This window comes from Denticeps clupeoides, chromosome 15 (genome assembly GCF_900700375.1).
Source record: "Denticeps clupeoides chromosome 15, fDenClu1.1, whole genome shotgun sequence".
NCBI lineage: Eukaryota > Metazoa > Chordata > Actinopteri > Clupeiformes > Denticipitidae > Denticeps > Denticeps clupeoides.
In genome coordinates this window covers 1,907,456-1,920,327 of record NC_041721.1, presented here as the reverse complement: position 1 = coordinate 1,920,327, position 12,872 = coordinate 1,907,456, and the positions used below count along the sequence as shown (strand labels likewise).

General features: G+C 51.4%; 2 protein-coding genes across 2 annotated transcripts; one reads left to right on the top strand and one right to left on the bottom strand.

Moving 5' to 3' along the window:
* Positions 1 to 1,016: 1,016 nt before the first annotated feature.
* On the bottom strand, positions 1,017 to 5,677 carry creld2 (CRELD disulfide isomerase 2). The gene is made up of 10 exons (XM_028954791.1): positions 5,353 to 5,677; positions 5,176 to 5,258; positions 3,630 to 3,740; positions 3,437 to 3,528; positions 3,179 to 3,355; positions 3,000 to 3,101; positions 1,698 to 1,781; positions 1,531 to 1,626; positions 1,315 to 1,455; positions 1,017 to 1,241 (listed from the first exon to the last, which is right to left on the bottom strand). The coding sequence occupies exons 1-10, from the start codon at positions 5,485 to 5,487 to the stop codon at positions 1,183 to 1,185; spliced, it is 1,080 nt and encodes a 359-aa protein (XP_028810624.1). The 5' UTR covers positions 5,488 to 5,677; the 3' UTR covers positions 1,017 to 1,182.
* A 419-nt stretch (positions 5,678 to 6,096) lies between these two features.
* alg12 (ALG12 alpha-1,6-mannosyltransferase) lies at positions 6,097 to 12,604 on the top strand. Its single transcript, XM_028954776.1, has 9 exons — positions 6,097 to 6,937; positions 7,007 to 7,139; positions 8,311 to 8,484; positions 9,019 to 9,213; positions 9,308 to 9,411; positions 10,518 to 10,741; positions 10,824 to 10,993; positions 11,197 to 11,272; positions 12,075 to 12,604. Exons 1-9 carry the CDS (start codon positions 6,779 to 6,781, stop codon positions 12,319 to 12,321), a joined length of 1,482 nt encoding a protein of 493 aa, XP_028810609.1. The 5' UTR covers positions 6,097 to 6,778; the 3' UTR covers positions 12,322 to 12,604.
* Positions 12,605 to 12,872: the final 268 nt, after the last annotated feature.

Here is a 12,872-nt window from a genome sequence, read left to right as displayed (position 1 = left end):
GGTGAGCAGTGGGCGGCCATGACCAGCGCCCGGGGAGCAGTGTGTGGGGACGGCGCTTTGCTCAGTAGCACCTTGGCGGATCGGGATTCGAACCGGCAACCGCTAGGCCACCACCGGCCCCAAAGACAACAGCACCAGCAATTCTCATTCGGTTTCTATAGACTTTGAGTTACAAAACTAACTAATAATTAAGTGCTAGACAATTTTTTTTTTTTTTTTTGTGCGTGTGTGTGTGTGTGTATGTTAGATTCGTCTGAAATACTTTTTGAACAAGTGGGTTTTCAGCTGCTTCTTAAAGGTGGTAGTAGTCTCGGTTAGTCGAATGGAGCAAGTTGTCCCACCAGCCAGGGACAACGAAGGAGAACAGAGTCGATTGGGACCGGAGACCCCGTGAAGGGGGATTTTCCGTCTCGTTTCGTGTGCGGATCTGAGAGGGCGTGCAGGAGTGTAGCTAGTAGTGTGTTGGTGTAAGAGGGAGAACTTCCATTTACAGCCCTGTAGGCAGCATCAAGGATTTGAACTCAATGGAGAGAGGTGAGAAGAGGCGGGACGTGGGTGCGTTTCGGCTGCCACATTTTGGACCAGATCTTCTGAGGAGAAAAGCTTGCTCTGATGCGTCGTTCCTGTTCTCCCAGACAGCGGGACGTCACAGGCGCAGGACGCATTTTTATTTGTGGGTTTATTATGCCCCCTACTGTCCGGAAGACGCCATGCTTATTAGAAACACCAACCGTGTCTCTATGTGACATAACACTGCGCATTATTACTGTGACCTACAGGCCCACATCATGCAGCTCTCACGCCTGCCTGCTTTTTTGTTCCTGCTTCCATCACGTTTAAGATGAAAAGTTAAAGAAACGTCAACCATTGACGTGATCCATCTATAAGCTGGAATCAGGTGAAGAGGTTGTATGTACAGAGTAAATGATTCTGGACCATTGGCGATTTCCGCTGCCTTTCAGATTTATTGAACTTCAATAAAAAAAAAAAAAAAAAAAAAAAAGATAATTGCACCAACTTTTAAAAATCTGGTTTCCTGCTGGTGACGTGGCGGTAAAACCGGCCCAGACACTGTTGTTCACCGTGCAGGTATAAAAAGCGCCAGTTCTGGGTGGCGGACGCAGCTCTGTGCGTTAGGGTACGATGCCGGTACGACGGCGCCTCCCGGTGTACGAGTCGGGCTCAAAGGTCCTCGCGCTCCGCTGGACTTCTGGCGTCCTGGGACTCCAGAAGGTCCTCCTCTGGCGTGAGGAGACGGGCCCAGATCAGCTCAAGCCTTCACCGAACGTTAAAAAGGATAAAAGCATGCATTACCTGCGACCGGTACTGGCACACAGACTCCGCCCTCCTCCCGGTGCCCGCTTGCACACCGGCATTGGTAACTTCCTTCCTGGTTCACACACTCGTGGTTGTCGTCGGGGCAGGGCGGCTCAGGCCGCTCACACTCGTTAACATCTGCCAATCAAAACGCAGGACGCAAATGAGTTGCGGTGGATGGACGTCGGATTTGAGAAGTTTTAATTTCCTCACCTGCGCACGTCCCCGCCGCGTCCGTAAAGCCGTCAGCGCAGGACAGACACTGGTCAGGTCCGGCCCCCTTACAGCCCCGGCACGCCGCGCCGCAGGCTGCCGGGACGGGAAGCGGGGGGTCAGTGTACGGCACGCCAGACAAACGCCACGCCCTCCGACAAACTCACCGTGGCAGGAGAAGGAGCCGTCTCCGTTTAGACAATACTGGTCTTCTTTACAAGGGGACGAGTCACCGGCACACTCGTCCACGTCTTCGGGACAAACGGAACGTGCCACAGAACATAAATTAGCTGGCGCAACATGCAACAAAATTTTCGATAACGGCAATAATATATATATATATATATATATGAGAGAGAGAGAGACAGACAGACAGACAGACAGACAAAAATAGAGAGAAAGAAAGATAGAGATAGATAGAGATAGAGAGATAGAGAAAGATAGAGAGATAGAGATAGAGATAGAGAAAGAAAGATAGATAGAGAAAGATAGAGAGATAGAGATAGAGATAGAGAAAGAAAGATAGATAGATAGATAGAGAGAGAAAGATAGATAGAGAGAGAAAGATAGATAGAGAGAGAAAGAGAGAGATAGAAAGAAAGAAAGAAAGATAGATAGAGAGAGAAAGAAAGATAGATAGAGAGAGAAAGAAAGATAGATAGAGAAAGAAAGATAGAGAGAGAGAGATAGAGAAAGAAAGATAGATAGATAGAGAGAGATAGAGAGAAAGAAAGATAGATAGATAGAGAGAGATAGAGAGAAAGAAAGATAGATAGAGAGAGATAGAGAAAGAAAGATAGATAGAGAGAGATAGAGAAAGAAAGATAGATAGATAGAGAGAGATAGAGAGAGAAAGATAGATAGATAGAGAGAGATAGAGAGAGAAAGATAGATAGATAGAGAGAGATAGAGAGAGAAAGATAGATAGAGAGAGATAGAAGGAAAGAAAGAAAGATAGAGAGAGATAGAGAGAGAAAGAAAGATAGATAGAGAGAGATAGAGAGAGAAAGAAAGATAGATAGATAGATAGAGAGAGAAAGATAGATAGATAGATAGATAGATAGAGAGAGAAAGATAGATAGAGCCTTGCATTAAATATCAATAAGTTCAGGGTTCCCACTCCCAGTCAGGCTTAAGAATCCCCGGCCTTTCCAGAATTTCCATGACCGCCCGTATAAGGAACTGTCCAATATAACGTTTGGGCGGTGAGCAGAAAAGGGATTTAAAGACGTTATAGAACTTAAAACTGCATTTATGTCGTTGTGTGTTAGAACATCGGCAGCTTGGCGTGATTAATGGAACAAACCGAGACGGCATCCTCAACAGTCCAAATATCCTGAAATCTGCACTTGGCCTGTCTGGTGAGTTCGCAAGTGTAGAAACCTTTACAACGGGAGAAGCAAAACGGCCTCGGCGGGAACAAACCCGCGGCAGGTTCTGGAACCCCGCATCCACGCCCCGGTCCTCACCAACACACGCTCCGCCGCCCTCCTCCTCCTGCCAGCCCTCCTTGCACCCGTCGCAGTCCCCGCTGCTCGGGCCGGCGCAGCTCCGGCACGACTTGTCGCACTCTGCCGGAAACCAAGGAGGCCTTAATCCCTAACTCTGGTGCCGGGGCGCGCCACGCCGCCGCCGGGGAGAACGTTACCCGCGCAGAGGGAGGAGGTCTCGTTCCTCCCGCGGTTGAAGAAGCCGTCGGCGCAGTCCAGGCAGAACTCGCCCTTGTATCCACGGCTGCAGCTGCACTCGCCGGTGCCACCCCTGGTGCCATCGCCGTCACAGACGCCGTTGCCGTGGCACGGCCTCTCCGAGCCGCCGACGCAGCCTGATAGGGACGAGCAACGCGGCGCGGCATTAATGGCAGTCATCGTATTGTCCAGCTTGGCATAACGAAGAAATATTTTACCGTTGCAGTCGGGCCCAAAGGTTCCTTTCGGACAGCAAACCTCAATCGTTTCAATACAAAACCATTTATAAAGGTCCGGATGCCTCGATTTCCTGTAAGAAACATGCGGTGAAACGGCAGCAGGTCACCAGATACACACACACACACACACACACACACACACACACACACACACACACACACACACACACACCTTCTAAACCACCAGGTCTCAAAGTGCTCCTCATGCTCCTCCACCATGTGGTTGCATTCAAAGCTGCTGCTGTCACACAGACCTTCAAGGATCTCGACCAGACGGATCTCACTGTGAGGAGAAAAAGACACGGGGAGGGAAGGGAAAAGGGAAGGAAACGGCAGGAGAATTGGTGGAGTGGTGGAGGAAAGGGAAGGAAACGGCGGGAAGGAAAAAAGGAAACGGCGGGAAGGAACAAGGGAAGGAAGGAAACGGCGGGAAGGAACAAGGGAAGGAAGGAAACGGCGGGACGGAAAAAGGGAAGGAAGGAAACGGCGGGAAGGAACAAGGGAAGGAAGGATAAGGGAAGGAAGGAAAAAGGGAAGGAAGGAAAAGGGAAGGAAGGAAAAAGGGAAGGAAGGAAACGGCGGGACGGAAAAAGGGAAGGAAGGAAACGGCGGGACGGAAAAGGGAAGGAAGGAAGGAAACGGCGGGACGGAAAAAGGGAAGGAAGGAAGGAAACGGCGGGACGGAAAAAGGGAAGGAAGGAAGGAAACGGCGGGACGGAAAAAAGAAACGAGCAAGGAAACGGCGGGACGGAAAAAGGGAAGGAAGGAAACGGCGGGACGGAAAAAGGGAAGGAAGGAAACGGCGGGACGGAAAAAGGGAAGGAAGGAAAACGGCGGGACGGAAAAAAGGAAGGAAGGAAACGGCGGGACGGAAAAAGGGAAGGAAGGAAACGGCGGGACGGAAAAAGGGAAGGAAGGAAACGGCGGGAAGGAAAAAGGGAAGGAAGGAAACGGCGGGAAGGAAAAAGGGAAGGAAGGAAACGGCGGGAAGGAAAAAGGGAAGGAAGGAAACGGCGGGGACGGAAAAAGGGAAGGAAGGAAACGGCGGGACGGAAAAAGGGAAGGAGGAAACGGAACGGAACGGAAAAAGGAAACGGAGAAACGGAAACGGCGGGAAGGAAAAGGGAAGGAAGGGAGAAGGAAGGAAGGAACGGCGGGACGGAAAAAGGGAAGGAAGGAAACGGCGGGACGGAAAAAGGGAAGGAAGGAAACGGCGGGACGGAAAAAGGGAAGGAAGGAAACGGCGGGACGGAAAAAGGGAAGGAAGGAAACGGCGGGAAGGAAAAGGGAAGGAAGGAAACGGCGGGAAGGAAAAAGGGAAGGAAGGAAACGGCGGGAAGGAAAAAGGGAAGGAAGGAAACGGCGGGAAGGAAAAAGGGAAGGAAGGAAACGGCGGGAGGGAAAAAGTGAAAGAAGGAAACGGCGGGAAGGAAAAAGGGAACGAGCAAGGAAACGGCGGGAAGGAAAAAGGGAACGAGCAAGGAAACGGCGGGAAGGAACAAGGGAAGGAAGGAAACGGCGGGAAGGAAGGAAAAGGGGAAGGAAGGAAACGGCAAGAAAGGATAAGGGAAGAAAGGAAAAGGGAAGGAAGGAAACGGCGGGAAAGAAAAGGGAAGGAAGGAAATGGCGGGGGGATCGGTGGGGAGGAAAGGGAAGAAAAGACTCTCAACAACTTTTTTCCATTTAATTTGCCATTAAAACTAAAAGACATACTCCACCTGGCCTCATATTTGGACAGTTTTCTTTCCTCCCATGCTGTATTTCCTCCACCAAAATTCTTTTTGGCCGTTTTCTCAAGCTGCTGTAATAATTAAAAAAGGGGGGAATTTGACGTGTGAAGAACCACAGTAAGAGGAGAATGGCGCTTGGTGAGAAGCTACTCGTCGGCCGCACACCTTGTTGAAGTTCTCGCTGATCTCTTTGCATGTCGAGCAGGAGCTTTTTAAATCTTTTGCGTGGACCAGGGACGCGAGCAGGAATCCGGCGAGGCAGCAGGCGCCCAGGGAAAGGGTCGCCGCTGCGGGCTGCATCTTCTTCCCGCTACGCGGCTGAGCCGAGCAGACGCCGGCCGGTGTCACAGCATCGCCCGGGCGGCGGCCCCGTAACGCGTGTAGTTCGACCCCGCGGCTCCGGCGCGAACAGACGCAGGAACGATCATCTGCGCGTCGTCTCTCCGCACGTAACGCAGCGCGCCATTCACACGCCGGGAAAACACGCCGCCGCACTTCCGCGTTGTGGCCTCGCGGTGATTGGCCAGGTTTTACGTCAGTCATCCGTAAGCCAATGAGACGCCGCCACTTGCTGACAAGTACGGGACCCACGTGTAGCTCTTAAGGTCGCGGTGTTTTAAGGTCGTCACACGAATTTCTGTGGCTGCGTGTTTTTTTTTTCAGGCGTGACCGCTGCTCCGCACCGAAGGACTTTCACAGACACGATATAAAACACACAAATACAATAAGCAGACAAGTTGAAACCGTATGCACGGGTTTGGTCGGCAGAACGATAAGCAACAAAATGCTCAGAAACGTCATGTCACCCCAATAGTTATGAGATGTTTTTTTTTAAATATAATATAAATATTTTGGAGCCTTTTCAAGTCTAGCCACGGTACGAGCGGATGATGAGCAGTTTATAAACTCGACTCTCCCATATTCCAGTTAGAATTGACAAAACTCATCGGATGAGAAGCGAAACGTCTTCAGTGAACTAAAGAAGTGCAGCTGCCTTCATTCGAACCGTCATTTTTGGATTTAGAAGATAAGTTAAGATAAGAAGAACTTTATTTATCACGAGGGAAATTCTTTTGTCGGCAACATGCTCAATGCAGTAGGAGGAACAAGAGGAATAAATGATATGTACAAAAAAATAGTACAATAGAGCAAATATAAAGAAATAGCTTAAGACGCTATAACGATAATGATATTACTATATCCAGTGAAATGCCCGAGATGGTGCTAAGTGACATAATGATTATGCAATGAGTAAAGAGTAAGAGGGAGTAGCAGCAGCAGCAGCGTGTGCAGGGGGGTAAAACGTACATTCGAAGACATACAGGTGAGTGGTATTGCACATCTGACACCATTTGACACCTCATTATATATACTGTGGTGGAAATGACAGTGAACAGAAACATTTCCACGCGTAAGGTATATATTATCAAGCCGTGCAAGTTCCTCTCGGAACAACCTCGTAGTTATCAGTGTACATCGCGTGTGAGCGACGTGCATAAAGCAGACCGGCAGGGGTTTAAATGTGTCCGAGATTTCCGGTTGCGGACCAGAGTCGTTCTGCGCATGCGTGCGCCTCCGCGTTTCCGACGCCATGGCCGACAAGAGGAGCGCGTCCGACCGGCCGCTGCTGCTTTTAACGCTGTCCGTCGTCCTGCTGCACCTGGCCGCCTGTCCCTTCACGAAGGTCGAGGAGAGCTTCAACCTGCAGGCGATCCACGACGTCCTGTTCCACGGCCGGGACCTGGACCAGGTGAGCAGCCCTGGCCGGGCCGCCTCGGTGCGCGACGTTTAAGGGTTCGCTGACGATGGTCTCCCGCAGTACGACCACCACGAGTTCCCCGGCGTGGTGCCCCGCACGTTCCTGGGGCCGCTGGTCGTCGCGGCGCTGTCCTCTCCGGCGACGTGCGCCCTGCGTCTGCTGGAGACGCCCAAGTTTTACGCGCAGGTGGCGGGTGAGTGTCCTTCATTCCTCTACTTTACTTTACTTTACTTTACTTGGCAGACGCTTTCATCCAAGGAGGAGACACCAGCAATTCTCATTCGGTTTTTATAGATTGTGAGTCAAAAAAACTGAGAACCCTGAAAAGGCCGAACTTGTCAGGAATAGAACATGATGGGGATTGTTAAGTGCTGGACGAGTTTGTTTTTTTTTGTGTGTGTTAATGTTAGACTCGTTTGAAATACTTTTTAGTTTTCTAATGTTTCTTAAAGGTGGTAGTAGTCTCGGTTAGTCGAATGGAGCAAGTTGTCCCACCAGCCAGGGACAACGAAGGAGAACAGAGTCGATTGGGACCGGAGACCCCGTGAAGGGGGATTTTCCGTCTCGTTTCGTGTGCAGATCTGAGAGGGCGTGCAGGAGTGTAGCTAGTAGTGTGTTGGTGTAAGAGGGAGAACTTCCATTTACAGCCCTGTAGGCAGCATCAAGGATTTGAACTCAATGGAGAGAGGTGAGAAGAGGCGGGACGTGGGTGCGTTTCGGCTGGTTGAAGATGAGGTGGGCTCCCACATTTTGGACCATCTGGAGTGGTTTTATGGTGACTGCAGAGGCTCCAGCCAGGAGAGAGTTACAGTAGTCGAGTTTGGAGATGACCGTCGCCTGGACGAGGAGCTGCGTAGCCTGTTGTGAGAGAAAAGGCCGAATCCTGCGAATGTTGTAGAGAATGAACCTGCAGGATCTGGAGGTCGCAGCAACGTGATGGTTCAGACCCAGTTTGTGGTCAGTCCAAACTTCGAGGCTTTTTGCTGACGCCGTGGGTGTTAACCATAGCGAGCCGATTGGAATCGAAAGGTTCTGCTGAGGAGACATGTCCGACAGACGGGCCGAGATTTTGGTCGCAGTACTAGTATCTTCTGGTGGGAAAGACAGACAGAGCGTAGGAGTGATAGGAAAAGTAGGGTGGTGGTAGCCTAGCGGGTAACACACTCGCCTATGAACCAGAAGACCCAGGTTCAAACCCCACTTACTACCATCGTGTCCCTGAGCGTCTCCAGGGCGGGGACTGTCCATGTAACTACTGATTGTAAGTCGCTCTGGATAAGGACGTGTGGTAAACGCCGTAAATGTAAAAGGCGCGTGATTGGATGATGTGAGCGAGTGTGTATCCCTTCCTTCCTCCCTCCCAGTGCGCGCCGTGCTGGGACTGGGCGTCGCCGCGTCGCTATGGCGCCTGCGGGCCGAGGTGCGCCGCCAGTTCGGGTCCTCGGTCGCCGGCCACTTCTCCCTCATCTGCGCGTCCCAGTTCCACCTGATGTTCTACTGCAGCAGGCCGCTGCCCAACACCTTCGCCCTGCCGATAGGTATAGACACTTATAGACCTACTTACATTCATACATATATTTCTATTCAGTATATTTATTTATAAACGGTTTAAACATTCTACAACTTGTACAAATAACACTTACGCACGTCCTTACACGCTGTTGTTTTCTTCTACTCTGAGGCCATCATGTCCCTGAGCAAGACACTAGGGGCAGTGGTGGCCTAGCGGTTAAGGAAGCGGCCCCGTAATCAGAAGGTCGCCGGTTCGAATCCCGATCCGCTGAGGTGCCACTGAGCAAAGCACCGTCCCCACACACTGCTCACTCAGGGTGATGGGTTAAATGCAGAGGACACATTTCACCGTGTCACCATGTGCTGTGCATCACGTGACAATCACTTCACTTCTACTCTGTACTTGACCATTAACCAGAATCAAATGCACGTACTTGGCCAATAAACACGATTGTGATTGTGATCAGCGTGACCCTCTTGTCTTTTTAAACGGTCCCACTGAAACAGGATAAGACAGCGACGTCCTACTTTTTGTCACTTGTACGTCTTTGTGTCCGTAGTGCTCCTGGCCTTCACGTCCTGGATGGCGCGGCGGCACGGCCGCTTCGTCTGCCTGTCGGCGCTGGTCATCATCGTGTTCCGGGCGGAGCTCTGCCTGCTGCTGGGCCTCATGCTGCTGACGTCGCTGGCGAGCCGCCGGCTCGGCGTCCTCCGGCTCCTGGCATACGCCGTCCCCGCCGGACTCCTGTCTCTGGGTGAGTCCCGGCGCTGCGCGGCGTAGACGGGGCCGCCCCGCCCGCGCCCCGCCCCGGGGGATCGGCACGACCGCTGTCTCCTCTCTTTTTCCAGGCCTAACGGTCGGCGTGGACTCGTTCTTCTGGAGACGGACGCTCTGGCCTGAGGGACAGGTGCTCTGGTACAACACCGTGCTGAACAAAAGTTCCGACTGGGGAATATCCTTCACGTACACGCTGCATTACGCGCGTTCCCGCCATTTACCACAGCGCCTCACAAGCAGTAGTGAAAGTGAAGTGATTGTCATTGTGCAGCACAGCACACGGTGACACGGTGAAACGTGTCCTCTGCATTTTAACCATCACCCTTGGTGAGCAGTGGGCGCCGTGACACCTTGGTAGACCTTCTGATTGCGGGGCCGCCTCCTAAACCGCTAGGCCACCTCTGCCCCCAGGGACAGTCCCCCTCTGGAGACACTCAGGGTGAAGTAAGTAAGTGGGGTTCGAGCCTGGGCTTAACCTACCCACTAGGCCACTACCAGCCCAGTTCCACTCGTTTTACTTACTGGCCAGTCTGTGGGCCAGTGGTGGCCTAGCGGTTAAGGAAGCGGCCCCGTAATCCGAAGGTTGCCGGTTCGAATCCCGAAATGGGTCCCGTGCCACCGAGGTCCCCTTGATGAAGGTCCCGTCCCCACACGCTGCTCCCCGGGCGCCTGTCATGGTGCCCACTGCTCACCAAGGGTGACGGTTAAATACAGAGGACACGTTTCACCGTGTGCTGTGCTGCAGTGTTTCACAATGACAATCACTGGTGGACGAGCAGACATGCGACTGTCCAAGCGGCAGCCGCTCAACTTCCTCTTCCTGATATTTAAGGATCGTTTATTGACGGCGTTAATTAGGCAGCAGTGAAGAAGCAGAGAAATGACTGATTATGAAGTAACGAAGGACTGGGTGTCGGTCTCCTACAAGTGCCACTCGTTTTAGCTGCGGATTTATTTTGCTATTTGGGGTTTGAGGTAAATCAGCTTTACATTTTACATTTACAGCATTTACCAGACGCCCTTATCCAGAGTGACTTCGTCAGTAGTTACAGGGACAGTCCCCCCCCGGAGACACTCAGGGTTAAGTGTCCTGCTCAGGGACACGACGGTAGTAAGTGGGATTTGAACCTGGGTCTTCTGGTTCGTAGGCGAGTGTGTTACCCGCTAGGCTACTACCACCCCTTGTGATCAGTGTTTGTAGGCGGGACTTTATTCTCGTGCCAGAGAACCCGGCACCTTTGACCAGGGGTCCGTGGGCCTTGACTTGCACGTCCTCCGCAGACCTCGCCGTTCCTGTGGTATTTCTACTCGGCTCTGCCGCGGGCGCTGGGCAGCACGCTGCTGCTGGTCCCGCTGGGCCTGCCGGACCGGCGGACGTGGGCGCTGCTGCTTCCTGCCGTGGGCTTCGTCGCGCTCTACTCCTTCCTGCCGCACAAGGAGCTGCGCTTCATCATCTACACCTTCCCCGTCTTCAACGTCGTGGCCGCCCGCGGCTGCGCCTTCGTGTGAGTCCCTTAACCACCGCCCCACCCTTCACCGTGATTGGTCCGGCTCGGTCGCGTGACCGGCCCGGTTTTGCCGCCGCAGGTTTCACAACTACCACAAGTCGTGGCGGTACAAAGTCGGCTCCCTGCTCGTGATTGGCCATCTGATGGTGAACGCCGCCCACACCGGCATCTCGCTGTACGCTTCACACCACAACTACCCCGGAGGGAGAGCCCTGCTGGAACTGCACGCAAGGGTGCCGGCAAGTTCAGGTAAAAGCACCGGAGACACCGGACAAGTGTCCTGCTCAGGGACACGATGGTAGTAAGTGGGGTTCGAACGTGGGACTTTGTGGTCTTCTGGTTCAGAGGGAAGCGTTACCCACCAGTTCCCACTTCTTCATGCTGTGTGTGGGTAAAAAATACACAATACACAAAAAAATAAAAATACCACATCTACTTCTGTTTCCCGTCAGACGTCTCGCTGCACATCGATGTGTCCGCCGCACAGACAGGAGTTTCTCGCTTTTTAGAAATGAATGAAAATTGGAGGTGTGTATGGCATGAACATAATTTTTTATAGCACATTAATCTAATATATATATTTTCTTTATCTTCATGACCATTTACGTTGGTAGATTCTTACTGAAGGCATCAAAACTATGAATGAACACACGTGGAGTTCTGTACTTAAGAAAAAAAGGTGAAATAAGTGAAAACATGTTTCATTTTCTAGTTTCTTTGCTCTGATTACTGCTTTGAACACTCTTGGCATTCTCTCGATGAGCTTCAAGAGGTCGTCACCTGAAATGCTTCTCCAACAGTCTTGAAGGAGTTCCCAGAGGTGTTTAGCACTTGTTGGTCCAGCTCACCCCAAACCATCTGGATTGGGTTCAGGTCCGGTGACTGTGGAGGTCAGGTCTCCACTTTTTGTTAAGTACAGAACTCCACACGTGTTCATTCATAGTTTTGATGCCTTCAGTGAGAATCTACCAACATAAATGGTCATGAAGATAAAGAAAACACATCGAATGAGAAGGCGTCCAAACTTTTGGCCTTTACTGTGTGTGGCAGGGCTGTAATTTTGTTATATATATAACAAAATTCTACATTAGAATTCAGCCTGTGTTACTGTTGCATCTGAAAGTGTCCCAATTTTTTGCTCAATGCAACAGTTAAACTATATTTTGGATTTTTCATATTAATCAAGGGATAAATAAACTGCCAAAAAATGGCTCAATTCTGACTATCAGATGGATGATTTGTAACAATGTTGCAGCACAATTCAGAAAAGGACCGTTTTCTGTGGCTGCGAAGGAGTAAAAAGATTGTCATTATTATTTTTTAATTTTAGGTACGACAAGAGAGAGGATGTAGCGCCTGGACACCCAAGCATGAAAAACTACTCTCACATCCTGATGGAAGCCAACGCCACTCAGATTGCGCTGCTGAAGGACTCTCATAGAACGCTGACCTTCGTTCAGGGTTACAGCAAAGTGGTGTTCAGTCTCTCCAGATTCCCCCCGATCGACGTGGAGCTGGAGAACAAACTGGTCATCCTGGAAAAGGTCGGACGAGAACGGGAGCCTGCTGGGCGGTAGTTGTTTTACTTCTCCTTCTCGTCCTGTACAAAGCCAGCCTGGCCTTCAGAACGTCACCAACGCTGATCCTGGTCTTCTACCACCGGGGAGGAGGCCAGCTGCCGCGCATTTCTGCTCGAGTCACCGGCGGAACTGGTTCTGGGTCGGCCGTTACGACACGCCACGGTCACCAGCACGCCACTTCCTGTTTTCAGCTGGGACCAACCTTCCCTCCAGCTCCATTCTGGAGTTCATTTGCAACAGAGAAGAAATAATAATAAAACCAAACTGACTCCAGCATGAATGTGTTTTTTTTTTGTTGTTTGTACAAAAAATCCGAATTCTTGTTATTCAAATATGGCTGTGGGCTCTGAGTGGAAGCAACTTCCTGTACGGCGTGGAAGAGCTGAAAGTATACAAAAAGGAAGTGGTTCCACCACAAGCGTCCCCGTGTCAAATTACACCCCCCCCCCCCCCCCACACACACACGTGACCGCCGTTCAAACTGACACGCAGCCCGAAATCCGCTTCCGACCCGCAGAAACGCCCGCGCCTAAAACCAGACGCTCCAT

What these genes read in the sequence shown, in the direction of transcription:
- creld2 (XM_028954791.1), bottom strand. Translation starts at nt 5,487, where the DNA reads ATGCAGCCCGCAGCGGCGACCCTTTCCCTGGGCGCCTGCTGCCTCGCC. An exon ending in CTGTCCAAATATGAGGCCAG is followed by an intron (nt 3,741 to 5,175) that starts GTGGAGTATGTC and finishes TTCTCCTCACAG; the next exon opens with TGAGATCCGTCTGGTCGAGA. An exon ending in CGCGGCGGGGACGTGCGCAG is followed by an intron (nt 1,456 to 1,530) that starts GTGAGGAAATTA and finishes TTTGATTGGCAG; the next exon opens with ATGTTAACGAGTGTGAGCGG.
- alg12 (XM_028954776.1), top strand. Translation starts at nt 6,779, where the DNA reads ATGGCCGACAAGAGGAGCGCGTCCGACCGGCCGCTGCTGCTTTTAACG. An exon ending in CACCTTCGCCCTGCCGATAG is followed by an intron (nt 8,485 to 9,018) that starts GTATAGACACTT and finishes TTGTGTCCGTAG; the next exon opens with TGCTCCTGGCCTTCACGTCC. An exon ending in AAGGGTGCCGGCAAGTTCAG is followed by an intron (nt 10,994 to 11,196) that starts GTAAAAGCACCG and finishes GTTTCCCGTCAG; the next exon opens with ACGTCTCGCTGCACATCGAT.